General features: G+C 61.1%; 2 protein-coding genes across 7 annotated transcripts; one reads left to right on the top strand and one right to left on the bottom strand.

Moving 5' to 3' along the window:
• The first annotated feature begins 4,439 nt into the window (after window positions 1–4,439).
• On the top strand, window positions 4,440–20,554 carry ARHGAP4 (Rho GTPase activating protein 4). Of its 5 annotated transcripts, XM_059156673.1 has the most exons (22): window positions 4,441–4,600; window positions 8,872–9,079; window positions 9,157–9,319; window positions 9,450–9,512; window positions 9,782–9,964; window positions 10,617–10,745; window positions 10,836–11,057; window positions 15,047–15,148; window positions 15,266–15,457; window positions 15,547–15,631; window positions 15,793–15,820; window positions 16,060–16,162; window positions 16,910–16,970; window positions 17,073–17,150; window positions 17,242–17,376; window positions 17,487–17,592; window positions 17,685–17,918; window positions 18,004–18,077; window positions 18,156–18,339; window positions 18,469–18,561; window positions 18,830–18,944; window positions 20,009–20,554. In XM_059156673.1, the coding sequence occupies exons 1-22, from the start codon at window positions 4,534–4,536 to the stop codon at window positions 20,237–20,239; spliced, it is 2,856 nt and encodes a 951-aa protein (XP_059012656.1). In that variant the 5' UTR covers window positions 4,441–4,533; the 3' UTR covers window positions 20,240–20,554. The 5 variants fall into 5 exon arrangements, with proteins under 5 accessions (XP_059012660.1, XP_059012656.1, XP_059012658.1 ...); XM_059156675.1 differs by lacking the exon at window positions 10,836–11,057; XM_059156674.1 differs by lacking the exon at window positions 18,469–18,561.
• Window positions 20,555–20,793: 239 nt separating this feature from the next.
• AVPR2 (arginine vasopressin receptor 2) lies at window positions 20,794–23,294 on the bottom strand. 2 transcript variants are annotated; one of them, XM_059156680.1, is made up of 4 exons: window positions 23,163–23,294; window positions 22,690–22,743; window positions 21,478–22,359; window positions 20,794–21,285 (listed from the first exon to the last, which is right to left on the bottom strand). In XM_059156680.1, the coding sequence occupies exons 2-4, from the start codon at window positions 22,712–22,714 to the stop codon at window positions 21,080–21,082; spliced, it is 1,113 nt and encodes a 370-aa protein (XP_059012663.1). In that variant the 5' UTR covers window positions 22,715–22,743; window positions 23,163–23,294; the 3' UTR covers window positions 20,794–21,079. The 2 variants fall into 2 exon arrangements, with proteins under 2 accessions (XP_059012663.1, XP_059012664.1); XM_059156681.1 differs by lacking the exon at window positions 23,163–23,294 and adding an exon at window positions 22,841–22,950.
• Between the last annotated feature and the right edge of the window lie 1,570 nt (window positions 23,295–24,864).

Genomic DNA, 24,864 nt, shown 5'->3' with positions numbered 1-24,864 from the left:
GGATTGTCCTTGATCCCTCCCGCGCCCACCGTCTAAGAGGTCAGGAGATCTTTTGTGTTCAATGACGGTAATAACCATGGAATCTGCTCCCTAACCTCAGCCTTCATTTGGAAATAGATTTTATTTTGGGGGCAGTTTTAGGGTTACAGAACTGAGCAGATAGTGGTTTCCTTGTACCCCCCTCCACAGTCAGTTTTCACCTGTTAACATTTGTGTGAAATGTTGCATTTGTTAAAATTGTTGACCCAATACGGATACATTTTTTTAAAGATTTTATTTATTTATTTGACAGAGACATGAGAGGGAACACAAGCGGGGTGGGGGGAAGCAGGCTTCCCGTTGAGCAGGGAGCCCTATGTGGGGTTCCATCCCAGCACCCTGGGATCATGACCTGAGCCAAAGGGAGATGCCCTTAACAACTGAATGCCCAGGTGCCCAAATATCGATACATTATTAACTATAGTCCAGGGTTTACATTTCCCTCTGTGTTGTGGACTGTTTTTTGACAAATGCATAATGTCATTTCATGCAGAATATAAGCCCTCTTTTTTTTATTGGTGCATAGTTGACAAAAATTTACAGTAATTTCAGGTGCACAAAAATGGTGATCAACATCTCTATGGGTTATGCAGCGCTCAGCACAAGCGTAGCTGCCATCTGTCACCACACAGTGCTATTAACAATACCACTGACCATCTTCCCTGTGCTGACCTGCCCATTCCATAACCGCAAGGCTGTATCTCCCCTTCCTCCTCAACCATGTTGCCTGTCGCCCATTCTGCTCCCCTCTGGCAACCAGCAGTTTGCGCTCTGTATTTACGGGTGTATCTCTGTAAGCCCTCCGTTTCCCATGGTTCTAAGACAGCCCTAAGATTTGCTCCCGTGCCTTTGTTCCTGCCCTGCCCTCTGGCTGCAGCACGATCACTTGCTGCTGTTAGTCCCTGGGGAGGCTCTGCCTGGGTTGCCCACCTCCCAGCGGAGCTCGCACTCCAGAGCTGTCACTGTACTTGATGCGCCTGCCGCTGCAGATGGTGCAGGGCTCCCCTGCTAGGCTGAGTAATTCGCCAACTCCCGGGCCCAGGGCTCCGTTTTCTCTCTGGCCCGCGCCGGTCACGTGACCATCAGGCTGCCGGGGAAGCTCAGACAGCAGAGGGTGAGGCTGCAAAGTTGCGCCTGCGCCAGCCCGCCCATTCGCCGGTGCGCTCCGGGGGCGGGAGGTGGTGCCTTGCCCCGCCCTCTACGCCCGGCGTCAGTCCCTCCCCCTTCTCGTCAGCCGCAGCCGCCTTCTTTCCCAGGCTCTGATTGGTCTGGCGGCGGCGGGGCGGGCTTTTCCGGGAGGGGCGCGCATGCGCGCTGCCTCGGCCGCGCCCCAGCACTGGGTGGAGGGAGTCCTCGGAGGCTCCCACGGCGCCTTGTGCCCTCCTTCCGCCCTCGACCAGTCCCCAGGGTCCCGGCTCGCCCTCTGCCCTCCGTGCCCTACGTCCCTTGCGGCCCGTTGACGCTGGGCCTCTTGCAGGCGGTTGGGTTTCCTGGGCGGAGGTGGGGGCCGCGGCGGGGAGTGAAGAGGGGAAGCCGCAGGCTCGAGCGTCCCTTGGGGCCCAGCACTTCCCCGGTCGCTGCGGCACCCGCCTCTGGGAGGGGCCGCCTCTTGCAGGACTGGCCGAGCGGAGCTGGGGCAGGAAAGCTGACGGTTGGGGAAGCAGGCCCGCCCTTACCTTTTTACTCTGTTGCTGGGGGTGGGCTCTGGGCACGTCTCCCCAAGGGATGAACCTGTACACCGACTGGGTGCACAAGCTTGACCACGGAAGCCCCCATTCTTTTTTTTTTTTAAGATTTTTTTTTAATTAATTTATTTGACAGAGATCACAAGCAGGCAGAGGCAAGCAGAGAGAGGAGGAAGCAGGCTCCCTGCTGAGCAGAGAGCGGGGCTCGATCCTCGGACCCTGGGGTCATGATCCGAGCGGAAGGCAGAGGCTTTAACCCACTGAACCATCCTGGCGCCCCTTTTTTCTTTTTTTAAGGTTTTATTTGTTTGAGAGAGCGAGAGAGCACAAGCTGGGGGAGGGGCAGAGGGAGAGGGAGAAGCAGGCTTTTTGCTGAGCAGGGAGCCGGAAGGGGGGCTGGATCCCAGGATACCCCCCCATCATGAAGTGAGCAGAAGGCAGATGCTTAACCCACTGAGCCACCCAGATGCCCCCACCCCCGCACAGCCCCCATTTTTTTTTTAAAGATTTTATTTATTTATTTGACAGAGAGAGATCACAAGTAGGCAGAGAGGCAGGCAGAGAGAGAGGAGGAAGCAGGCTCCCTGCTGAGCAGAGAGCCCGATGCGGGGCTCGATCCCAGGACCCTGGGATCATGACCTGAGCCGAAGGCAGCGGCTTAACCCACTGAGCCACCCAGGCGCCCCCACAGCCCCCATTCTTAAGCTGACTTGTAGGAAAATAAGGGCCTCAAAGCATCTTCATATGGGACCTTCACTGCCCAATTCATGCTGTCATCTCCTCTCGCTCTGACATAGACGGCGGCAACATTAATCTCATCTCCCTCTAGTCCATCCTCCGCACAGTGCCTGACCCATGTCAGCCCTGAGGTCACCCCTCCGGGCCCAGGGTATACTTTACTCCTTAACACCTTGAACAAGGTCGCACACATCTGGTCCTCATCTTCTGCAGGATAATGAGCTTTGGGATTCTTCGAAGGGGAATAACGGAGCTGAGGATAGAGCAAGCACTAGAGCCTCAAAGGCCAAACAAGCATCTTAAAAGCCAGGGCTTATGATGTCAGGTTTTAAAGCAATGGCCTAATGGGGCATCACATGAGTGTTTCTGGAGCCAGAAAAGGATAGAGGACAGCATTTGAAAGTAGGGGCTGAGGCCAGGAGTGCTCAGATGGAGGGTAGGGGCAAGGTGTGTTGGGTTGGCTGGTGAGGTGCACAGGTTCCTGACACACGGGGTTTGGGGTCAGAAGTGTTCGGGTGTGCTCCAGGAAGGGGCAGAAGGCTCGCCTGCCTTGCTAGAGGACTCCAGCAGTGGTACTGCTGAGGCCAGCTCCTGGAAGCCCAGGTCCTGGGCCTGCTGGTGTCTGGCCAGCTCCCACGCCCTGTGGACACATAGTGTCTTAGAGAAGGACCTTGGTCCTGGGTAGGAGTAGGGGTGGGTGAGCAGGGAACTGAGGAGGTATGTTTTCCCCTTCTGGGCAAGAGAACTCATAGTCCAGAGGCAGGAAGGAGCTGTGCAGCCTCCTCCACCCCGCCCCACCCCGCGGCTGCAGGTCGAGGCCGCATGTGCCCACGTTTGCTCTGAGCCTGACTTTGACATCCGTGCACACACATGCCTGCCTGGACCCCTTGCACTAGTGCCTACAGACCTTCCTCGGCTCCCTGGGCACAATTCTGGAGCCTAATGGCCTCACCCCTCTCCCACCATCTATACCCCAGGGATTCCCCACCCACCCGACCTCTGGCAGATGTCCAGTCTGGTTCGTCAATGGCCGCGTGCAGCTTGCCTTCCCAGTTCAATGGAGAAAATCCATTGCCTTTTGGCTCAGGGTTGGTAGAGGCTGGTGGAGGGAAATCCAGCACTCCTGGATAAGGGAGGCCCCAAGATTTGTCCCCAGGCTTGTTAAGACCTTACACTGGGGGGGGGGGGGGGAGAAGAAGGCTGAACCCCCAGCCCCAAGTCTAAGGGCAGGTGCAAGCTACAGCAGAAAGAAGGCAGAAGAGTCTCTTCCGGCAGCAGGAAGTGGTAGGAAGTGGTAACTACCTATGGGGAAATGAGGCTTGTTCCTCCCTATGGGGTTGAGCAGAAGGGGAACCTTAGCCAAACCGTGCTCTCCCCGCAAGGAGCGGGCTTGAGGGAACAATGGCTGAGGTTCTAATCTCTTGTGCTGACCTTCCTTCGCCACCCCCACCCTGCCCTTCCCCAGGAAGTTGACACCGGGCTCTCCAGTCTCCTTGTGCTTATCTCTCAGGGCTGTGACTGGGGATGTGTGGGTTCCATCTGATGTCCTGGGGGTCCAGGGGGAAGCAGGCGACCCAGGGGAGTCCAGGGCCGGGAGCAGCCAGAGTGGCAATGCCTACTGGCATTCGAGACTCATGGCCATGCTGTGAAGGGTGGGGTTTGGCAGTGGTGACCCGACAACCTTCTGCGGGAGGGGGGGAGGAGGGGTGGGGGGACAATGGCGGCAGCGGGAGGGTGCCAGCTTGAGGACCACGTCCAGGCTGTCACACGGGCCCTGGCGGCTTGGCCGCTGAGCGCGGGGCACAGGCAGCCAGGGTGTGTGCCGAGGGCCCAGCACGAGGGGGCGGCAGGGTCCGGCCGCCGGGGGACCCCGCCGGAAAGCCCTTGCCCGCCAGTGTCGGGCCGGGGCCCGCCCCTCCCCCCTCCCCCCCACCCCGAGCCGCGCTGGGGGCGGGGCGGGGCGGGGCGGGGCCGGCGGGGGTGCGGGCTGCAGAGCCCCGGGTCCCCGCGCCCGGCCCGCTCGCGGCCGCGTGGGAGCAGTGAGGCTCGACGGCGCGGCCGCCCGGAAGCCATGGCCGCGCACGGGAAGCTGCGCCGGGAGCGGGGGCTGCAGGCCGAGTACGAGGCGCAAGTGAAAGGTGAGAGGGCGTTGGGCGCTCCTGGCCCGGGTGCCTGCCGAGCTTCCCCCTCCCACCCGGGCCCGGGGTCGTGAGGGAGCCGGAGAACGCCGCTAGCCCAGGGCCCCGCTGCTCCTCCCCTCCCCCCCCACCCCCAGCGACCTCCGGAGGGGCTTGAGGGAGGGAGCCCGAGCCGACCCCCGACTCCCGACTCCCGACTCCCGACCCCCGACCCCGAGCCCTTTGCCCGCTTCTTCGAGCCCCTGCGGTCTCAGCTGCGGACTGTTTCCCCTTGCGTCTTCCCTCCCCTCCTTGGTTCTCCCTGCACCTACCCCAAGAGCCCGAGTGAGGGAAGGGGGCCCACGGGGGCCCCCAGAAAGTGGCATTCTAGCCAGAGTGAAATCGAGCACCTTTGTTTTGCCGAGGAGGTCCAGGTAGGGGAGTGTGAGTACCTAAGGTGTCTAAGGTGCCTGGAAGCAGGTCCTGTGCCCTCTCTTGGACTTGGGGGCCGCTGTCTCTGGGTCACGCAGGCCGGTGGGTATTAGCGGTAGAGCTTTGGCAGGGCCAGCTTGGATGCCTTCTGACGGTCAACCTCCTTGGGTTCTGAAAAACACTTGTGCAAATCACGTGCAAATTAGTTTTCAGATTCTTAGTGGACCCCTTCTGCCTGTCTTACCCAGGGCGGTCCAAGTGCCAGCAGCTGGGACCATAATGTTTCCCCGAGTCTTCAGATGTGTGACCCCATATATCACTCTTAATTGACCCGTTTTACCGGTGAAGGAAACTGAAACTCGGGGAAAAGTGCCTGGCACACAGTCACACGGCAATAAAAACCCTTGGGAGGGAGAAGGAAATGATCCTTGAAGTTCCTTCCCACCCAGAGATGCAGGTTCTTTTCATTTTTTTTTAAGATTTTATTTATTTATTTATTAGAGAGAGAGACAGACAGACAGACTAGAGAGGGAACACAAGCAGGGGGACTGGGAGAGGGAGAAGCAGGCTCCCCACCAAGTAGGGAGCTGAATGCGGGGCTCGATCCCAGGACCTGGGGATCATGACCTGAGCCAAAGGCAGACCCTTAACCCACTGAGTGGCGCCCTGAGATGCAGGTTCTACCAGAATTATCCAATGTGAACAATTTGCACCAAAAAGTATGCCTTCCCCCCACACCCCCCGTCTGGGAAAGGTGGCCTAATGGCCGAGCCAGCTTGAAGTGACTTTGCAGGGTGAGACAAGCCTTGCCTTCCTCGTTTCTCAGGTGGAGATAATGAGCCCCATCCTGCTTCCCCCGAATGTCAGGAAGCTGAAGGACTTTGGAAACTGTTCAGTCAGCAAATACAGACCAGTTAACTCACATTGAGACATTGGGAATGTGAGCCAGGCTGTCCTTACAGCCTGTTCCTTGCCAGCTCTGGGTCTCCAGGGCCTTTACCTTCTACTTCCTCCCCCAACAGAACTTGTCACCATACTAAACAAACCCCAGATCGCTGTCCTGACACCCTAAATTCTGAAAGGTCAGCGTAGTCGTGGTTTCGGTGGCCATCTTCTCTTTTGCTTTATTTGTCAGCAGAAGTGAGACCGTAGGCCTCGCTCACAGGAAGTGTTGGTGGGGCCCAGGCCCCGGCTTGGCGATGCAAGCGTGTGTGGACCCTGTCCTTCCTTTGGACAGAAGTTTCACATGCGTGTCTTCTGTCCCAGGCCCCGGGAATGTGGTGCTGGGCAAGAGAACCTGCCGCTGCCCTTGGGGGGCCCGCAGGTCCTGCGGAGGAGACACACGGCAAACAACCCCTACCACAATCACGTTCGAATATGATGGCAACCACTGTAAAGGGAAAGCACAGTGGTCCAGAAAGGGGGCGGGAGGAGGGCCAGACCTGGTTTGCGGGGAGGCTTGGCAATGAGCATGTTCGAGCTGAGATCTGAGAGCTGGAAAGTGGCAGCCTGGAGGCTGGGAGCCAAGCCCCAGTCACGGATCTCTAGACACCAGCCACCGTGCGGCGCAGGTCCGGGTTCCCGTCAATGCACGGCTGTCCTACTCAGCTGTGTTCAGTTGCAGCTGGTCTCCGGGAAAATCTGGTTCTGCAAATAGCAGAGGACCGTGAGGTGAGCTGGGACATCTCACGTGTTTCTTAGGATGAAATGAGATGTGCTTTTAGCCCCCAAATGTTACCCTGATTGGCCGAAGAACATCCAGATTGCCAGCGGCGCGCATCCCCCTCCCCCTGGCCCGTGGAGCCGGCCCCCAAGCCCGGCCTCAGATGGTGCAAGGAGACTCTGGCTCACCCAGCTCTGCCCTGCTCCCCGCTGGTCTCAGTGTCAGGAAGCACCCCCCAGCTCTGACTTCTTTTTGCCCAGCTTGACCCCGCGCTGGAAGGAGAGCGCTCCTGTTTAGTAATTCCAGCAATGACGCAACGACTGGGGCACCGCAGCGACCGGGGCGCCCCCCCATCGCAGGGCTCCTGCTGGGGTGGGGATGGGGCGAGGGGCAGCTGCATCTGGGAGAGGGATCCAGGGGCCGAGAATAGGAAGGGGACATTCTCCAGAGGGAGATCGGAGGAGGTGATGAGGACGCCGGGCACGCACCGCCTCTGGGGGCTGCCCCGTGCCCACAGCCCCCCGGAAGTCACCGGCAGGACAGAAGTGCCAACGGTCCCACCACTGAGCTGTTCACAGTGGGGTTCTTCCAGTGGGCCCTGGGTCCTGCCCCTCCTCACTGCCTCCCAAGCCCGCTCCCTGGTCTGAGCCCTCACTATCTTCTGCCTGGACTGGTTCAGGAGGTGCCCACTAGGCCAGGCACTTTCTGTCTGTCACCTGACCTCTGCCTGACCTCCCCACATGGCTTGGGCGCTGTGGCCAGCCCGACGGCCCTCCCTCACCACAGGCCTCTCACGCGTCTCCGCTTTTTCCCCTGCCGCCACGCTGGCTCCAACAGCCTTCGCCGTTTTCTTGGACCCAAACATTCTTCCCAAATGGTGGCACGGCCCGTGGCTTCCTTCGCCGCCAGACCACGGGCTCCGAAGAGAAACCCTCCTGCCCCACCTGTTTGCTCCTGGACGTTCTAGGCTATACCTGCCCACTTATGATCCGTTTTTTTTTTTTTTTTTTTTTTAATATTGTTTGTTTATTTGGGAGCTAGAGAGAGCATGAGTGGGCTGAGGAGCAGAGGGCGAGGGACACGCAGGCTCCCCGCTGAGCCCAGACTCCCTGAGATCAGGACCCGAGCTGTTGAAGTCCGGCGCTTACCTGACTGAGCCACCCAGATAAGCCTGCCCCCTGCGATCTGTCCCCCTATTCCCATCCCAGCATCATGAGGGCAAGCACTTGCTCAACCGTCTTTGCCCCTCTCCATGTTCTTGTCTCGAACATGCCCGGCACAGACAGTCTAGGGACGGGAGACATCCACTGCTGTCGCTCCCTGGGTGTGTCGCTGGAGATGAGTCAGCGGGCCACCCAGAAGCCCAGTGTTATTAGTAGGGCTCCCTGGTGCCCACCTGGGCGCCCTGCGGGGGGGGATGCAGGTTGCTTAAGCTTGTCATCCACGCGGCTCTTTGCTTTCATGGGGAAAGCAGTGTTGCCAAATCAAGCTAGCGATAAGGTGTCAAAAGCTAGTGGCGTGAGGGCCCAGGGTGTGGCTCTCTGCTGGGAGGGGTGTCGGGGGGTGCCCTGTGGGTCGGTGATGGCGAGTAGAAACCAGGGGGCAGAAAACAGGCCAGCTCTCTCAGCCTGTTCATCGTCAGCTCCAGCCAGCTTGCTCCCTCCCCGTAAGGCCGCCCTTTCCCCCTGGGGGCCAAGGGCAGGGTTCCTGGCCACTAAGGCCACAAGTGCACCGCAGCTTCGGCGGAATGCCACGGCAGCCCTGCCCCTACGCAGACCCGTATGTCTGGGTGTTTCAGCAAAGGCTACTCTGCCTGGGGTCCTGGGCACCCGGAAGGCAGGAAGTGGCCGGGCAAACAACCCAGGGGCTTTCCAAGCACCAGGGAGCGATGGGAAGCCCAACTGAAAGGCACCTGGCTGGGGCCAGGGCGAGGTGGGGCTAGGCCACTCTGTGTTCCCACCATCCCGAAGGACCCCCGCCCTCCCAGGGTGCCCAGGCTCCCTCTGTCCCCAGAGCAGCCTTCCCAATCTTTAGCTGCGTGGGCCTGACCGCTTCCCTCTAGCCTTGGCCCAGAGGTCCCTTTCCCCGGGGCCCAGCCTCCTTCTCCCCCTACCCCGGGGTCGTGAGGCATCATTCCCATCGGAGCCCCCCCACGCCCCGAGCTGAGCTGCGGTCCCCCCTACCACCACCCCTGCAGAGATGCGCTGGCAGCTGGGCGAGCAGCTGCGCTGCCTAGAGCTGCAGGGCGAGCTGCGGCGGGAGCTGCTGCAGGAGCTGGCCGAGTTCCTGCGGCGGCGCGCCGAGGTGGAGCTGGAGTACTCCCGGGGCTTGGACAAGCTGGCCGAGCGCTTCTCCGGCCGCGGCGGCCGCCTTGGGGGCAGCAGCCGGGAGCACCAGAGCTTCCGGTAGGTCCTCGTGGGGCAGGAGGGGCGGCGGCTGAGCCCGAGGCCCCGCGCCCGCTCTGAGCGCCCCTCTGTCCCAGGAAGGAGCCGTCGCTCTTGTCGCCCTTGCACTGCTGGGCCGTGTTGCTGCAGCAGACGCGGCAGCAGAGCCGGGAGAGCGCCACCCTGGGCGAGGTGCTGGCCGGGCCCCTGGCCCAGCGCCTGAGTCACATCGCTGAGGACGTAGGGCGCCTGGTCAAAAAGGTGAGGTACTTGCCCTGGGCCCAGGAGTTGCGGGGGGGTGGCCCCAGGCTTGGCGGGGGGGTGGGGGGTGGCCCGGGGGTGTGTCCAGTGGAGCTCTGAGGACCCTCACGCTCGGCCCCTCCACCCTCAGAGCAAGGATCTGGAGCAGCAGCTGCAGGAGGAGCTGCTGGAGGTGGTGTCAGAGCTGCAGACGGTGAGCCCGGGCCCGAGGGAGGCCCGTGGAGGGGGCCTCCAGGCGGGGCTCAAGGAAGAGGGTCGGGGGCCCAGCAGGGTCCTGGCTTTGGGGGACGGCAAGCACAGCCCCTTGTCCCCGTTCCTGGGCACGGGGTGGTGGGGCTAAGTGCCTCCATGGGATGGGGTAGCTATCGGATCTGAATCCCCCACGGGCTGGGAGGGGCAGGGAGAGGGCTGGCTGTGGCCATGGCCTTCAGCAGGGCAGCCCGGCCCCGGTCCTCTCTGCAGGCCAAGAAGACGTACCAGCTGTACCACACGGAGAGCATGAATGCCGAGGCGAAGCTCCGGGAAGCTGAGCGGCAGGAGGAAAAGCGGGCGGGCCGGAGCGCCACCAGCGCACCTGCCCCGGCCACCGACACAGGGACCCTCCGCAAGAGCTCCCTCAAGAAGGGAGGGCGGCTGGTGGAAAAGGTAGGCCTGTCTGTCTTCGAAGGCTCTGTTTCAAGGCTTTGTCCTCGGAATCCCTGGCCCTCACTGGGGCCTGCTGGGAGGTGGTGCCCGGAGGGAGAAAGCAGGGCCAGGGAGAGGAGAGTCACAGCCGTCTGGTAAGGCTGGGCCTAGGCCGCTCTGCTGGCTTTCAAGGGCTCCCTAAGCGGGACTGGTAGATGTGGGGGGGTCGGGGGGCAGGAGAACCGTCTTCCCGGTGCTCCCGCCTCGGCCCCACCCGGCTGCAGTGAAGAGAGATTTGGTTTTGCCTCACCCACCCCTGCCTCACCTAGTGCTGCCAGGTCTCAGAGAGGCGAGAAGACGCACAGGAGGGGTGACTGGGGAGTGTGCACGGAGAGCTGGAGGTGGTCCCTGAGAGGCCGGGGAGGTGCCGAGCCCAGAGGAGCTGAGGGGGTCGCTGGCCCGAGGCGGGAGGGTTTCTGCGTGGCAGGGAGGGGCAGAGAGGGGCAAGGGAGCACATTGAGATTTCTGGGCCATGTTCCTTGGGGGCCTGGGGGACACCCCGGTGCAGACGTTCGCATGGCGGGGGGTGGAGGTGGAAATTCCTCGGAAGGCCTGAGGCGGGGGCCGGCCGGCCAAGTCAGTGACCCTGCTGTACTTGCGTGGTCTTGAGCAGCGTCAGGCCAAGTTCTTGGAGCACAAACTCAAGTGCACCAAGGCGCGCAACGAGTACCTGCTCAGCCTGGCCAGTGTCAACGCCGCTGTCAGCAACTACTACTTACATGACGTCATGGACCTCATGGATGTGAGTACTGCGGGGGGAGGGCAGTAGGGGGCGGGGGGAGGGCCCAGGCCCGGGGGACCCGCCCGAGCCGCGTGCTTGCCTCCTCCGCAGTGCTGCGACACAGGCTTCCACGTAGCCCTGGCGCAGCTGCTCCGGAGTTACGTGGTGGCCGAGAGCCGCGCCCAAGTTTCCCACATGCAGGGCCTGGGCAGCCTGGAAGAGGCCGTGGAGGCCCTAGACCCTTCGGGGGACAAGGCCAAGGTGCTGGAGATGCATGCGGTCGCCTTCTGTCCCCCACAGCGTTTTGACTACCACCCCCACGAGGGAGATGAGGTGAGGGTCACGGGCCCCCAGGCAGGGACGTGAAGGGCTTTGTGTTCTCTGGTCTTCACTGTAAAGCGCTTGAGGCACACGATCCCCACTTTGCTAAAACGTCGGAGCTGCCGCCGTGGCTTATTTCTCAGCCCCTCCTTCAATGGCCGCGAGGCAAATGGGCTCTCTGGAAGTTTTGCCGCGTGCGTTTGAAGCCTCAGCCAGCGAACGCACGCCTCCCCACCACGGCACACACACAGCAAAACTATCTCCGGCTGAACACCAGGTAGTCCATGGGCATCTAGCTGTCCGTATAGTCTTTGCCCAAATGCTCTGCATGTTTTAGACACTTCATAATGCCAAGCTGAAGGCGAGTAAACCACACAAGCAGTGGAATGTAGCGTCTCTTGTCTCTTCACTGTTGTTTTCCCCGGCTTGTCCAAATGGGTGTTGCGAGTGACAGGAATTACATGGAGCTTTTAGCTTTTTTTTTTTTTTTTTCAATTCTGTTTACTTATTTGACAGACAGAGATCACAAGCAGGCAGAGAGGCAGGCGGAGAGAGAGAGGGAAGCAGGCTCCCCGCTGAGCAGAGAGCCCGATGCGGGGCTCGATCCCAGGACCATGAGATCATGACCTGAGCCAAAGGCAGAGGCTTTAACCCACTGAGCCACCCAGGCACACGAGCTTTTGACTTTTTAATCTGTATTCTGATCCAAGTCGTAGTTGAAAAAGTCCAATGTTGCTCAAGGCTTACAATGGCCCGTGGCAGTTCTCTGACTCACCCTTTCTGGTCCTGATTCCACTCCCCAGGAACTTCCCGCTCCTCTTCCAGCTGCAGTTTCTGGTGCTCGCCTCGAGGTGTTCTCGCGGAACTTCCTTCCACAGCCGGCGGGCCAGGCCCGCCGCCGGGTCCTCTGCCTCCTCCCCCGCTTCTCCCAGGCAGTCTGGGACTTCGCTTGTCTGAAAATGCCCATATTCTAGCCTTGAAATTGGTTGCAAGTTGAGCTGGATATAGAATCTTGAGTTGACAGTCCGCTTCTCTTGGACTGTGAAAGACATCGCTGCACTTCCCACTGACGACGCAGTCTGATCCTTAAGGATCTTTTTTCCTTCATGGGACTGGACCACCAGTGGGCACTGTGGGTTTAGAGTACTGTGGCCTTACGTTTGGGCCTTATATTGTTCCTTTAATCATTTCCTGCCCCCCCCTAATTTTCTTTTCTCTCACTTTCAGGAATTCCTGTACTTGGGTGTTGGACCTTGTGGGTTGATTCTCTAATTTTCTTATCCGTTCTCTTTCCTCTTCTCCGCCTCTATTTCTTTTAGTTAGAGATTTCTTCAATTATCTCTTTCAATCCCTTGTTGAAATTTTTTAAAATTTACTTTCGTAGTTTTTGTTTCAAAGAGATCTATTCTGTTTTCCAAATTCCTATTTAAAATAACCCCTTCTCCTTGTTTTGTGCATATCGTATTTTCTGAAATCATTCTGAAATGTTTATTTTTGTTTTCTTGATGTTTTTCTCGGCTCTCTGCATTTTCTCTGTTTTCTTGCAGTTAAGAAAAGAGCTCACTTTCATCTTTCTCTTTCATTTTAGAGCTTGCCTCAAATGGCTGGCAATTCTTGGTCATGAAGTCATATTTTTTTATAAAATTTTATTTCTTTGACAGAGAGAGACACAGAGAGAGAAGGAACATAAGCAGGGGGAGCGGGAGAGGGAGCAGCAGGCTTCCTGCCAAGCAGGGAGCACGATGTGGGCCTCGATCCCAGGACCCTGGGATCATGAGCTGAGCCGAAAGCAGAAGCTTAACAACTGAGCCTCCCAGGCGTCCCTCATGAGGTCATATTTAAGAGGACGGGCTGACAGGTAGATTAGATGATATAGCGGATGTGCATGAGCAGAGCTCATCAATGGGGTGGGGGGTGGGGCTTTCCGTCAGGGAATCAGACCATTGCTTTGAGGGAGACACCCATGGTGGGGATCTTGGGGTGTCCTGGTAAGAGGGTGCTAGGAAGGACTAGTGGGATTTGGGGGAGGGACTTGGCTCTGACTCTGGCCTAGATACTGTCGGGAAGCCGGGGCGACTCTGATTGGATGTCTTCGGGAATCTTATCTAGAAGGCAGGAGGTGGGGGGTGGGGGGTGAAGGGAGGCTAGAGCAGCAGACATTGTTATTAGCCTGAACAGAGGGAGGTTTGCGTATTTCTGTGGCTTGGACAAAATTCTTGTTTTTGTCTCCACTCAGATGTGATTATAAGGGGTTCTTGTTTTTGTCGTCAGTCCTCGTGGTCATAGAGTGACCTTGTCTGATGCTGATGCTCTGTGACACTCCTTATGTTCAGTAGGATAACAGCATGTCCCATCTGGGCGGCGCCAGATGGCAGCGGCTGCTTGCTTATTCCTCATCGGTAGGAAGTTTTGTCCCCTTCTTTAGCTGTGACTAGTGTCCCGAAGTCCAGAATCCCTCTGATTTATCCTTTCCACAGGCCAAATCTCCTGCTAACCATATGGGTCTGGGGGGAGGGTCTTCTAATATTAGTGTCTCCTAGAGCTTGGAGAGACTTTTCTTTCTTTTTTTTTTTTTTTTTTTTTTTTTACAATTCTGGTCAAACATACATGAGATTTACCATTTCATATAAGGATTTTTTTTTTAATTTTGTACCCAGTGTGGGGCTTGAATTCAGACCCCGAGACCAAGACTTGCACACTCTACTGACTGAGCCAGCCGAATGCCCCCATTTTAACCATTTTTAAGTGTGATGTTCAGTGACATTAAGCACATGTCACATCTTCCCAAACTGAAACTCTATCCGCAGGAGACACTTGCTCCCCCTCCCGACAGCCCCCCAGCATCCCCTGTCCTACTTTCTGTTTCTCTAAATCTAGCTTACTGTCGCGGGTGGACTCACAATGTACTTGTCTCTTGTAATTTGCTAGTGGTGCTCGGCCTAGTGTCCTCGAGGCTCCTGGATGTCGCAGCCTGTGACAGGCTCTTCTTCCATTCTAAGGCTGAAAATCATGGCCTTGTATGGACAGAGTGCATTTGCTTCTCCATTCATCCCTTGGTGGACACTTGCGCTGCTTCCTGCTTTTGGCTGCCGTGAACGCAAGTGTGCAAATCTTTCACTTCTATGGCATCTCAACTGCTGGCCTTGCTCTACCGGCCCCCCCGCCCCCGCATCTCCATGACCTAGGCCTTCCTGTGCCCCTTTCTGGTGGGGCTTGCAGAGGACAGAGAGCAGGGCATGTTCAGCAAAGTCTTAGCTCTCCATTTGAACTTGACGTCACTGTCAGAGTTCTCCAAGTGGTTCATGTTCGAAGGAGAGGCATTCCTCTGCCTCACTTCCTAAAGTCAGTCTCCCTGACCCCTCACTGCCCACAGGGCAAGCGGCTCAAAGGCTCACATTTTGCTACAGGAAACCTATTTCTGCCTGATCAGAATGAGGCGTTTTTCTCGCTAGGCTCTCCCTCTTCTGTCTCACACCCCAGCCCTCCTGACCACATTTTTAAAAAATGATCAGCTGCTTTATTGAGGTGTGAATCACGTACCATATAATCTGCCCATTTAAAGTGTACAATTCCACGGGTTTTAGAATCTTCGCCGAGTTATGCAACCATCACCACTCTCTCATTGCCAAACACGTTCACCCCCCAAAAGAAACCCTGGACCCCGGAAGCAGTCACTCCCCATCCCCTCCCCCATCCCCCCACACCCCCTCATCTGATAGGCATTGGGCTCGCTTCTGTCTTGGGGCCGTTAGGAGTAGCACTGCTGTGAGTGTCTGTACGCTGGTGTGCGCGGGCACGGAGGAGCCCGTTCCTCTCAGGGAGAACTGGGTAGGTTACATGTCAAGGACCAGGGGTCCCGGACAGCAGCTGCTGCGGCAGCGGAAACGCGCATGCTGTCCTCAGGCCCAGAGGCCTCGGTGCCCACTGCCCAGCCCACTGCCACGCCTGAGCTTCATGGCCCCAGGCTCAGCCCTCAGTGCCCCGCACACCGCTCCGCACAGGTGGCTGAGATCCGGCTGGAGATGGAGCTGCGGGATGAAATTCTGCCCAGAGCCCAGAATATCCAGAGCCGCCTTGACCGACAGACCATCGAGACAGAGGAGGTAGGAATGCCTCGGCTCAGGGTGGGGACGGGGACCCGGAGACACGGAGCCAAGTGGCTGTGGTCTCCCCTCCCCCTTCCTTCTGACTTGGACTTCTGTCCCTCGCTTGTGCCCCAGGTGAGCAAGACTCTGAAGGCCACACTGCAGGTCCTGCTGGAGGCGGTGGCGGCAGAAGACGGGGACGCACTTGACTCCCTCCAAGCCAGCCCCTCCACCGAGTCCCTCAAGTCCACCAGCTCGGATGCAGGGGCGCGGCAGGCTGGCCGCAGGCGGGGCCAGCAGCAGGAGACAGAGACCTTCTACATTACGGTGGGGAGGAGTCAGCTGGGGGGGGAGCGGGGTGCAGGGAGGGCCCAGAGCTGGGATTCCAACTTCAGACTCTTATTTGGGCTCCCCAGAAACTGCAGGAGTACCTGAGTGGGCGAAGCGTCCTCGCCAAGCTGCAGGCCAAGCATGAGAAGCTGCAGGAGGCCATTCAACGAGGTGGGCCCCCCTTCTGGCCCTGGGCTGCTCCCTCCCAGCCCCCTGGGCCCAGAGTGGCTCCCGCCCTCAGCTCTCCTGCCTCGGCCCCCACCCAGCCCACATTCCTCTCTGCCAGCCTTTCTTTCGGACCTGCAAAACGCACCACTGTTTTCTACCCCCAGGTGACAAGGACGAGCAGGACGTGTCTTGGTGAGTTCCCGCTGCGTGCGGGCCCGTGTGTTCTCAGGGGTGGCTTCTACAGGGACCAAGCTGCCATGTCCCCACATACCCTTTCCTTGGGGCCCAGCTCTGCTGCTTATCGTTCTGTGGCCCAGTGGGTTCTAGACCGACTTGTGGGCTCCAGGGCCCTGCTTGGCTGGGCTCTGGGAGGGTGGGGGGCATCCTGTTCTCCGTACCCTCCCCTCAGAGCCAGCTGCCGTCCGCTACAGGGCCCAGTACACACAGAGAAAACAGCAGAAGAGTCGCCGCCCCCGCCCCAGCTCCCAGTATAACCAGAAGCTCTTTGGGGGGGACATGGAGAAGTTTATCCAGGTACTGGCTCCGCCTCATGCTCCAGCCAAGTGCAGGCCCTGCCCTGCCTTTTGGCTTCCCTCGGGCCCACGACCCCCGTGGCCTCCATTGTCGACTAGTGGTCGACCGACCCCTCCTGCACAGGCCTCTGTCAGGCCTGCCCCGACTGCAGGGCACGTCCTTCACTTAGCACCAGGCGTCTACCGAGGGGCACCCCTGGGGCCCAGTCGGTGAAGTGCTGCCTTTGGCTCAGGTCACGGTCTCGGGGTCTTGGGATCGGGGCCCACATCGGGCTCCCTGCTCCGCGGGGAGCCTGCTTCTCCCTCTCCGGGCCTCCCGCTCGCGCGTGCGCTCTCTCCCCTCCTCTCTCTTTCACAAATAAGTAAATAAAACACTTAAAAACAAATTTAAAAAAACAACCCAGGCCTCGACAGAAAGCCTCAGGCAGGAGTGCGTGAGCAGGAAGCCCAGGAGCGAGCAGAAAGGAGCGCCCCTGGGGGTCCGAGGCCACGAAGCGAGGGAAGGGAGAAGGGTCTGAAAGGAAGAAACAGCGCGTTTTCGCGACGTGCTCACGCGCTGTGGCTGGTTCATTTAAGAGTTTGGCAATGTCAGTGGATTCGAGGTTGGTTGGGGCGAGTCTCGCAAACCACGTGGCGGGCCGCATTGCCAGTAACCGTTGCCAGTAACCGTCGCGGCTTGTTCAGAGAAGATGCAAGGGAGCCAGAGACAAGGAGGGACTGTGAAGTGAGCCCCCCCCTCTGTCCCCAGAGCTCAGGCCAGCCCGTGCCCCTGGTGGTGGAGAGCTGTATCCGCTTCATCAACCTGAATGGTAAGCAAGCCCGGGGCCTCCCTGCTGCCTGCCCAGCACCCAACCCCCTAGGCGCTGGGGAGGGGACCCGGCTGGCACCCACTGGCTCTCCTCCTCCCCCAGGGCTGCAGCACGAGGGCATCTTCCGAGTGTCAGGTGCCCAGCCCCGGGTCTCAGAGATCCGTGACGCTTTTGAGAGAGGTAGGGGACCGGCTGGACAGGGTAGGGGTGGGCGGAGGGGTGACAGCCAGAGCTGGTGCGATCGGCCTCCTACGCCCTGCGTCACCCCTAGGGGAGGACCCACTGGTGGAAGGCTGCACACCCCACGACCTGGACGCAGTGGCAGGGGTCCTGAAGCTCTACTTCCGGAGCCTGGACCCCCCGCTCTTCCCTCCGGACCTGTTTGGAGAGCTGCTGGCCTCGGCAGGTGAGACCCAGGCATGAGGCATCCTGGCGGGGGGGGGGGGGGGGGACACTGCCCCGTGGCCAGGGCCTAACTCCCGAGCTTCTCTCCCCCGGGGGCGGCCTGGGCCGCAGAGCTGGAGGCTGTGGCTGAGCGGGTGGAGCACGTGGGCCGCCTCCTGACCCAGCTGCCTGCACCCACGCTGGTCGTCCTGCGCTACCTCTTCACCTTCCTCAACCAGTGAGTGTGCTCTGGGGGACCAAGAGAGCTGTGGGGAGCGCGGGGCACAGGCAGTGGGGCACTTGCTGCCTGTGACCCGCATGTGCCCCCAGCCTGGCGCAGTACAGCGACGAGAACATGATGGACCCCTACAACCTGGCGGTGTGCTTCGGGCCGACGCTGCTGCCCGTGCCCGCCGGGCAGGACCCAGTAGCCTTGCAGGGCCGCGTGAACCAGCTGGTGCAGACCCTCATTGTGCAGCCGTCGCGGGTTTTCCCGCCCGTGGCCGTGCTGCCGGGCCCGACATATGAGAAGTGCATGGCGCCGCCCTCCTCCGGCTGTCTGGGGTGTGTATCTGTGTGCGGGGCCTGGGGGGGCGGTGCAGCAGAGGGGAGCCCCCTCATTCACGCAGATGCCTCACTTTGACCTCAGGGATGCCCAGCTGGAGGGCTTGGCTGGGGACAACGAGCCAGAGCTGGAAGCCGGGACCATGGCCCAGGAGGATGGTGAGTGGGGGGAGAGGAGGTGCCGATTTCTGACTGCCCTGGGTGTGCCCTCCGCCTCCAGCCCCCTTTTCTCCGCAGACCTGGAGGGGGTCATGGAGGCCGTGGCCTGTTTTGCTTACACGGGTCGCACAGCCCAGGAGCTAAGCTTTCAGCGCGGGGACGTGCTGCGGCTGCACGAGCGGGCCTCGGGCGACTGGTGGCGGGGCGAGTGTGCGGGTGCCCGGGGACTCATCCCGCACAAGTACATCACGCTGCCTGGGAGGTGAGTGAGTCCCAGCTTCCCTAGGCCTGGGGCAGCCCAGACCACTTCGGACCAACCCTGAGAGCCTGCCGGCCCCCAGAGTCTGCCCCGGGAATGAGCACTTTTTGTGGGTCGTCTCTCTGACCCTAGTGCAGAAAAGCACACGGTGGCCCAGGGGCCGCACGCTGCGGGAGAGCCGGTGAGCAGTCCAGAGATCCTCCTGGCCATGGAGTTCATCCATCGGTGAGCGAGGGAAAGATGGTTCCCTGGGAAGATTCATTTTGGTGGCCTCACTCACCCACCTCGGCCTGAGCACTGCCGCTGGGGAGCCAAGCCTGTGCCAGGCAAAGGTGTGGGGCCGAGTCAGAAGGGGCTGGGGTCTGGCTTAGGCCACGTGGAGAGGGTCTCGGCTGGGGGACAGTTGTCCGTGAGGGACACCAAAGGAGAGAATCCCGCTGGGCCAGCCTCGCTCTTCCTCCTCCCTTGGCCATGTCCTGTCTGTACCCTGCAGGCCAGAGCCATGCACCCCGCCCGAGGCCCCACTGGGCACCTCCGGGGGGCCCTCTGGGCACAGACGGCACTGTTTGGTCCCTACCTCCCCGGAGCGATATGTGGAGGTAGACAAGGTGAGAGCCAGGAGTGGGTGTGTGGCAGATAGTGGGGGGGGGGGTACCTCTCCTGGGGGGCGTCTTTACCTCCCCATTAGGAACCAAACTCTTTCTTCCCAAGGTTCATGTCTGCCCTTCCTGGCCTCAGACCAGCTGGTGGGGCCCAGCCCGAGGAGGGACAGGCCAGCAGGGGTGTGAGTCCAGAGGGAAGGATGGAGGGGGACCTGGGGGCTCATTCAGTTCTTGAGCAGGAAGTGGCAAGCGGGAGTCCCAGGCAGGCATGGCATCTGGAGCCAGGGTAGGTGACCAGTAGTGGCCTAGCAGGCACTTGGTGGCCAAGGAGGACAGAAGGGACAGGTTGAGGAGATGGACAGATGGAGAGAATGGGTGCTGGATATGGCCCCAGTTGGGGGGTAGCCTAGGGAGACCGGCTCCCTGCTCTCATGGGCCTAGCACGTGTGCTTCTGGGCTCCCAGTGAGCGGAAGCCTTCGGGATAGCGGGGACTGGAGGAAAGAGCCCAAGAGCAAGCGGCGCGCCGGCTGTGGCCAAGTGGTCCGGCCTAGGACTCAGGGGACCGGGGGCTGACCTAGGCCACACGGACTCTCATGCCAGGGAGCAGGAGTCTGGTGGTAGGCAGGGGAGGCGAGAGGCAGGCGGCAGGCAGGGCCAGGGGGGTTGCAGGGAGACACTCACCTGAGAGGCTCCAGCACTCTGGTGGTCCCTGGGACCAAGGTGTGGCTGTGATCCCAGCCATGGCGAGAGTAGGTATGGGGGGGGGTGTATTGCTGTCCCCAGAGGAGGCTGTGACAGTCACACCAAGAGTGGCAGGAGGGAAACCGGACAGGGAAGGAGGGGTGGCAGCTTTGGGGCCAAAGGAGAGAAGGGGCGTGGGGACAGGAAGGTGGCCAAGGGCTTTGGTTTCGGAATGAGAAAGAGTTCCAGTGGATGCTTGGGCGGCAGAGGGAGGAAGGCCCCCCACTCCTGGCTCAGGGAGGCGAGCCCCCAACCGGGGATGGGAGAAAGAGCGGGCTAGGTTGGGGAGGTCCTCAGCAGGAGGACCCCTCTCTCTTCTCCCCCTTAGGCCGTGGCCCAGACCATGGACTCCGTGTTTAAGGAGCTCTTGGGAAAGACCTCCGCCCGCCAAGGCCTTGGGCTGGCATCCACCTGCTCCCCTGGCCCCGGGCCCTGCAGCCTGAAGCCTCCAGCCTGCGGCCGCCTCGGCAAAAACAAAAGCCTCTCCCGGGGCTCTGGGGTCCTGGCACCCCCCTCGGCGTCCCGTCCCCAGAGCCCGGACTCGCCCCTTAAGCACTGAGGTGCTGCCAGCTTCTCCCCCGCTCCGTGCAGCCGGCGCTGGGGCTCCTGCCCTCGGCCCTCCGGCCCCTCGCAGAGGAGGGTCCAGCTGCCCAGAGGCGGCCCCGCCTGCTCCAGCCCGGGCTTGGGCCCCTGGGGAGGCCGAGGAGGGAGGAGGCTGGGGCAGGCCCCTCCGTGGCTTTTCGGTGAGGGTTTGTCCGCGAGCTGGGTGGTGGGCGCCCGGGCCTGCATCTGCCTCACCGAGAGTGCGGTGCCGGTGCTGGTGGGAGCTGGCAGGCGGCGGCTGCTGTTCATAAAGGCCTGTGCGCTGACTCCCCATGCGAGCCGGTTCTCTGTCTTGGCGCCGGGGTGGGAGCTGGGTGGCGGGCAGCGGGCGGCAGCTCAGGCAGCTGCAGCAGCTTCCACGGGGGCCTCTCAGCACAGACTTGCCCAGGCCAGGGCATGGCATCGCAGGGTGACCCGCACACCAGCTCTGGTGTCTGGCGGGGGAGCCCAAGAATGTCTTTCTGCGCTGCCCCACAGCCAAAGGTACTCTGATCCAAGGAGAGTCACCGGTGTGAAAAGAGCTGGAACGCTGGAACGTTTATTGGGGAGTGAGTGAGAGCGGAGGGCTGAGGGGAGCTAGAGAGGCTGGGACCAGGGGAGCAGTGGGGGGGAGAAGAAGGTCCTCCGGTCCCGCCCCTTTTCCTTTCTGGGTGTGGGGTGGTCCCCTGCTGGGGTGGAACCCCTGCTGCTGCAGCCTGAGGCCTGAGCCCGCCCCAAACCCGGCATTCCCAGGGCCAGCCCCAGGTGGGCAGCGGGGTTTCACAGAGCTTCTAGAAGGAAGGCGCCCCCTGACTTCTCAGGAGGAAGTGTCCTTGGCCAGGAAGGAGCTGGCAGTGGCGCAGGACTCCTCCTGGGGGCCTGAGCTGGGTGGGGCCCGACTTCGGGCTCCGCAGAGCAGGCTCCGCAGCTCCGAGGAGACGCTGCTGCTGAAGAAGGCGTAGATCCAGGGGTTGGTGCAGCTGTTCAGGCTGGCCAGCAACATCAGCAGCACGAAGGGGGCCTCTGTGGGGGGTGGGAGAGTCCGGGCTGGGACTGAGGGTGCCTGGGCAGAGGTGCGGCCACGCCGCCTGCTCGCGGGGGAAGAGCGATCTGCGTGAGCCCACGGGTACTCCGGAGCCCGAGGCCCGCGGGCGCGGGTGCCTCTGCGGCCGGGCCTGAGCCGTCCCCCACAGTCCTAGCCGTGGCCGCACCCACCTTCCACCGGCGCCTGCGGGTCCCACGCCGCCCACAGCTGCACGAGGAAGAAAGGCGCCCAGCATAGCACGTACACGATCACAATCACCAGCGTCATCCGCACGGTCTTGGCCATGGCCGCTGACACCCGGGCCCCCTCGCTGGGACTGCCTGTCCGGTGCCCTCCCCGGCAAGCCCCGGCCCTCTCTGCTGGCCCCAGCAGCAGGCTCGCATGAATCTCCCGGAAGATGAGCACCTGGCAGGCAGCGATGCCCAGGGCCGGGGCCACGAACACCATCAGAGCGATCCAGGTGACATAGGCTCGGAGACCCCAGGGCTCCACAAAGTGGGCCCAGCAGTCATGGACCCCACTGCCGTTACCCACGTCACGCTGGGCAAAGATGAAAAGCTGGGGCAGGCTGAGAATGAGCGAGAAGGCCCAGGCCACCAGCACCGGCCGGTTCCAGTGAGTCCCACCTCCGTGGCGGTAGGCCAACATGGGGCGGCAGATGGCACGGTGGCGGTCCAGCGTCATGGCCAGGATCATGTAGGACGAGGCGTACATGCCCACCATCTGCAGGTACTTGACGGCCCGGCACAGGGCGTCTGGCCCACGGAAGCGGTCTGTGGCATCCCATACCAGCTGGGGCAGTACTTGGAACAGAGCCACAGCCAGGTCGGCCAGGCACAAGTGGCCAATGAAGACATGCATGGGTGCCCAGCGACCCCGCCGGCCCCGGCGTGCTAGGACCCCCAGCACCAAGCCGTTGCTCAGGGCCACAGCCACAAAGACTGTGGAGAGCAGGGCAAGCTCCGCCTGGGCGAGCAGCAGGTTCCGCGTGTCCAGCAGCCCCTCGCTGCCGTTGCCAGGTGGCACAGGGGCAGAGAGGGTCCAGGGCGCAGCTGGGCAACGGGTGGAGGAAGAGGGCCGAGTTAGGGGGTGTGCTGCATGGGGGCCCCTGGGCCCAAGGACATTCCAGCTGGCCAGGCAGAGCCAGGGGCTCGAGCGGCCATCAGCCTGGGCCTTCTGCTTCCCTCCAACCTCCCACTTCCCGAGTCCCAGCAGATGCCATAGGGAACGCGTAGGGCCTAGGGCCATACCCTCCCTTGCCCACACCCGCAGCCTGGAGAGGAGGGGGGAGGGGGTCCCAGGAGGAGGGGCTTCTCTGCTTCATCCAACCCCACTCAGCCTGCCTGGATGGAGGGGTGGGGGCCCAGGGGCAAGAACCTTACCAGAGGCGGTGGACGCCGTGGGCATGGTGGGGCCAGGGCAGGTGTCTCGATCGCCTGGAGGAAACATGGTATTGAGCTCAGCCTCCTATCAGAGGGGTCAGCTGCGTCCTGTGTCTAGACAGGGGCCCCGAGAAGGGTCTAGACAGGGTACCTGTGTGCGTGTGTGTGCGCGTATTCCAGCAGTGGGGACGTGGGGCTACAGCCCTAGTCAGATCCAGGTTGGTGACGTCTGGCCACACTGAGTCAGCCACAAACCCCCGGGCCCACTGTGCTCCTCCCCGTACCGAGCCGGCTAGGACAGAGGGACGAACGCATCCCCGGACCCACCCGGGCAGCCCGCAGGATCTGAGGCAGCCGTACAGACACCCCTTCCTCCCACACACCCTGAGGGAGTCCGGGAGAGGCGGCCATGGGAGGGCAGGGGCTGGGCGGGACAGGCCAGCTTGTCCCTGGGACCCCTTGAAGCCCCTTACCTGGCTGGGCTCTCTGGGCTCCAGGCAGCTGGGCAGTGGCCGGAGCGAAGGTGGCCCAGGAGCTCAGACAGGAGCTCAGACCGGCTCTCCATCTCCTGCCCCGCCCCAGCCCGGCCTCTGGGAGTGACCTGCCCAGGAGGGGACTTCCTCTCCTCCCCTCCCCCACGTGCCTCTCCTGGCCTCCTGCCTGAGGCACCGGGAAGTTAACCCTAACCCTCCTGTGCTGCCCTTCCTGTCCCGGCCCTCCCAGGTCTGTCCCAGGGACTCCTTATCCCTCACTCCTGAGGGCCTGAGCCCTCCTAGGTGGGTCCCCGGCTTGGTCTGGGTGTGACCATCAAGCGGGTTCTACCCCTGCCCCCGACCCCGGCCTGCGCCTGCGCTCACAGGGCCCACCTCCCTCGGAAGATCAGGTCCAGCAGGACTCCGGGAGATCAGTTAGCTCAGCGGCTCCATTTTATAAGTGGGGAAACTGAGGCCAGAGATGTGTGGGGCTGACTGAAGGGCACCCGCTTTTTCATGGCACAGCTTGACTCCTTTCTCACACCAGGTTCTCTCTGTCCCTCTTGAGCCCCGGTGAGGAAGGGGAGAGCTCCGGAGTGTGGGCTCCTCCTGGGCCTAGAGGTACCCGCCCGCCCTCAATTAGGCCCTCCGGAGAGGAAGGACAGGAAGGGAGGGGGTGGGGCGGGTTCAAGCCGGGGCTTCTGCGCCCCAAGCGAGCCAGCTTCCTCCCCACCCTCTTCCCCTCCCCCACCTGCAGCTACCTGTCCTAGGGGGAGGGGGCAGCTTCAGCTCTCTGTCTGTCTCTGTCTGTGTCTCTGTCTCTTTCTCTTACACACACACAGGCCCACAAAGGCGACTCGACCCGCTCGCGTTCCTCTGAGGCTGGGGCTTCCCCTCCAGGCGCTGGGCCCTTGCTCCTTCCTCTCCTCAGCGCCCGGCACCCCCAGCCCCTCCAGTCCGGCCTTTCCGCCCTGTCCCGGGAGCCCTCTTTCCAGTCCTGTCCTGCTCTTGCTACAAATCCCGGCCCTCCTCAGCTGAGCTCCGCACAGCCCAGCCCAAGGCAGTGGCCGCACGTCTCCTAGGGCCAGGCTCCGGGCCCAGCTGACTCTGTTTTCCTGTTTGTCCCTCTTCTCTGATGACCTGCAAGGCTAAAGGCCAAAACGGCTTCACACTGACCAGGCGCAAGTACAGCCCCGACTAAGGCCTCCCTTTCCTGGCCAGAGAGCCTGGCGGGGCTGGGGGTGGGGGGTGGAGGGCTGGACCCTATGGGCACAGGTTGCAGAATGCTGACACCCCATGTCGGACCCCTTCAGCACCACCCCCTACAAACAAGAACATTCTCACTTTCTTCCCTGTAACTGCACTGCTGTTAATAACCCAGAAGCCTACAACCAACTTTTCTACTGCTGTCCAGATCGACAAAAATGGTAGAAAGCAGGAGTTCTGGGCAGGATGCTAGAACAGATTTTTCACGGGAGAGCTAAGAGCCAATGGTAAAAAGTCACATCACATCCTCTGTCGTGCGCATCCGCCCTGTGCCGAGGCCTTGCCTCATCTGTACAGGAGACCAGGTGCCTTGCCCTCTAGGGCTGTGCGCCCTTGTGCACACTCTGCCCAGCAATCCGGGCCTCAGCTTTTGTCTCTGTAAAATGGGAAGCCAGCCCCTGAAGGCTGACGATGGTGACAGGAGGGCAAAGACCCA

The sequence above is a fragment of the Mustela lutreola genome, chromosome X, assembly GCF_030435805.1.
Source record: "Mustela lutreola isolate mMusLut2 chromosome X, mMusLut2.pri, whole genome shotgun sequence".
In the NCBI taxonomy this organism is placed as follows: Eukaryota; Metazoa; Chordata; class Mammalia; order Carnivora; family Mustelidae; genus Mustela; species Mustela lutreola.
This window is presented reverse-complemented; position numbering and strand designations above follow the sequence as displayed.

What these genes read in the sequence shown, in the direction of transcription:
- AVPR2 (XM_059156680.1), bottom strand. Translation starts at nt 22,714, where the DNA reads ATGCCCACGGCGTCCACCGCCTCTG. An exon ending in CACGGCGTCCACCGCCTCTG is followed by an intron (nt 22,360 to 22,689) that starts GTAAGGTTCTTG and finishes CCCGTTGCCCAG; the next exon opens with CTGCGCCCTGGACCCTCTCT. An exon ending in CCCGCAGGCGCCGGTGGAAG is followed by an intron (nt 21,286 to 21,477) that starts GTGGGTGCGGCC and finishes CACCCCCCACAG; the next exon opens with AGGCCCCCTTCGTGCTGCTG.
- ARHGAP4 (XM_059156673.1), top strand. Translation starts at nt 4,534, where the DNA reads ATGGCCGCGCACGGGAAGCTGCGCCGGGAGCGGGGGCTGCAGGCCGAG. An exon ending in CGGGAGCACCAGAGCTTCCG is followed by an intron (nt 9,080 to 9,156) that starts GTAGGTCCTCGT and finishes CCTCTGTCCCAG; the next exon opens with GAAGGAGCCGTCGCTCTTGT. An exon ending in AGAGCTGCTGGCCTCGGCAG is followed by an intron (nt 17,377 to 17,486) that starts GTGAGACCCAGG and finishes CCTGGGCCGCAG; the next exon opens with AGCTGGAGGCTGTGGCTGAG.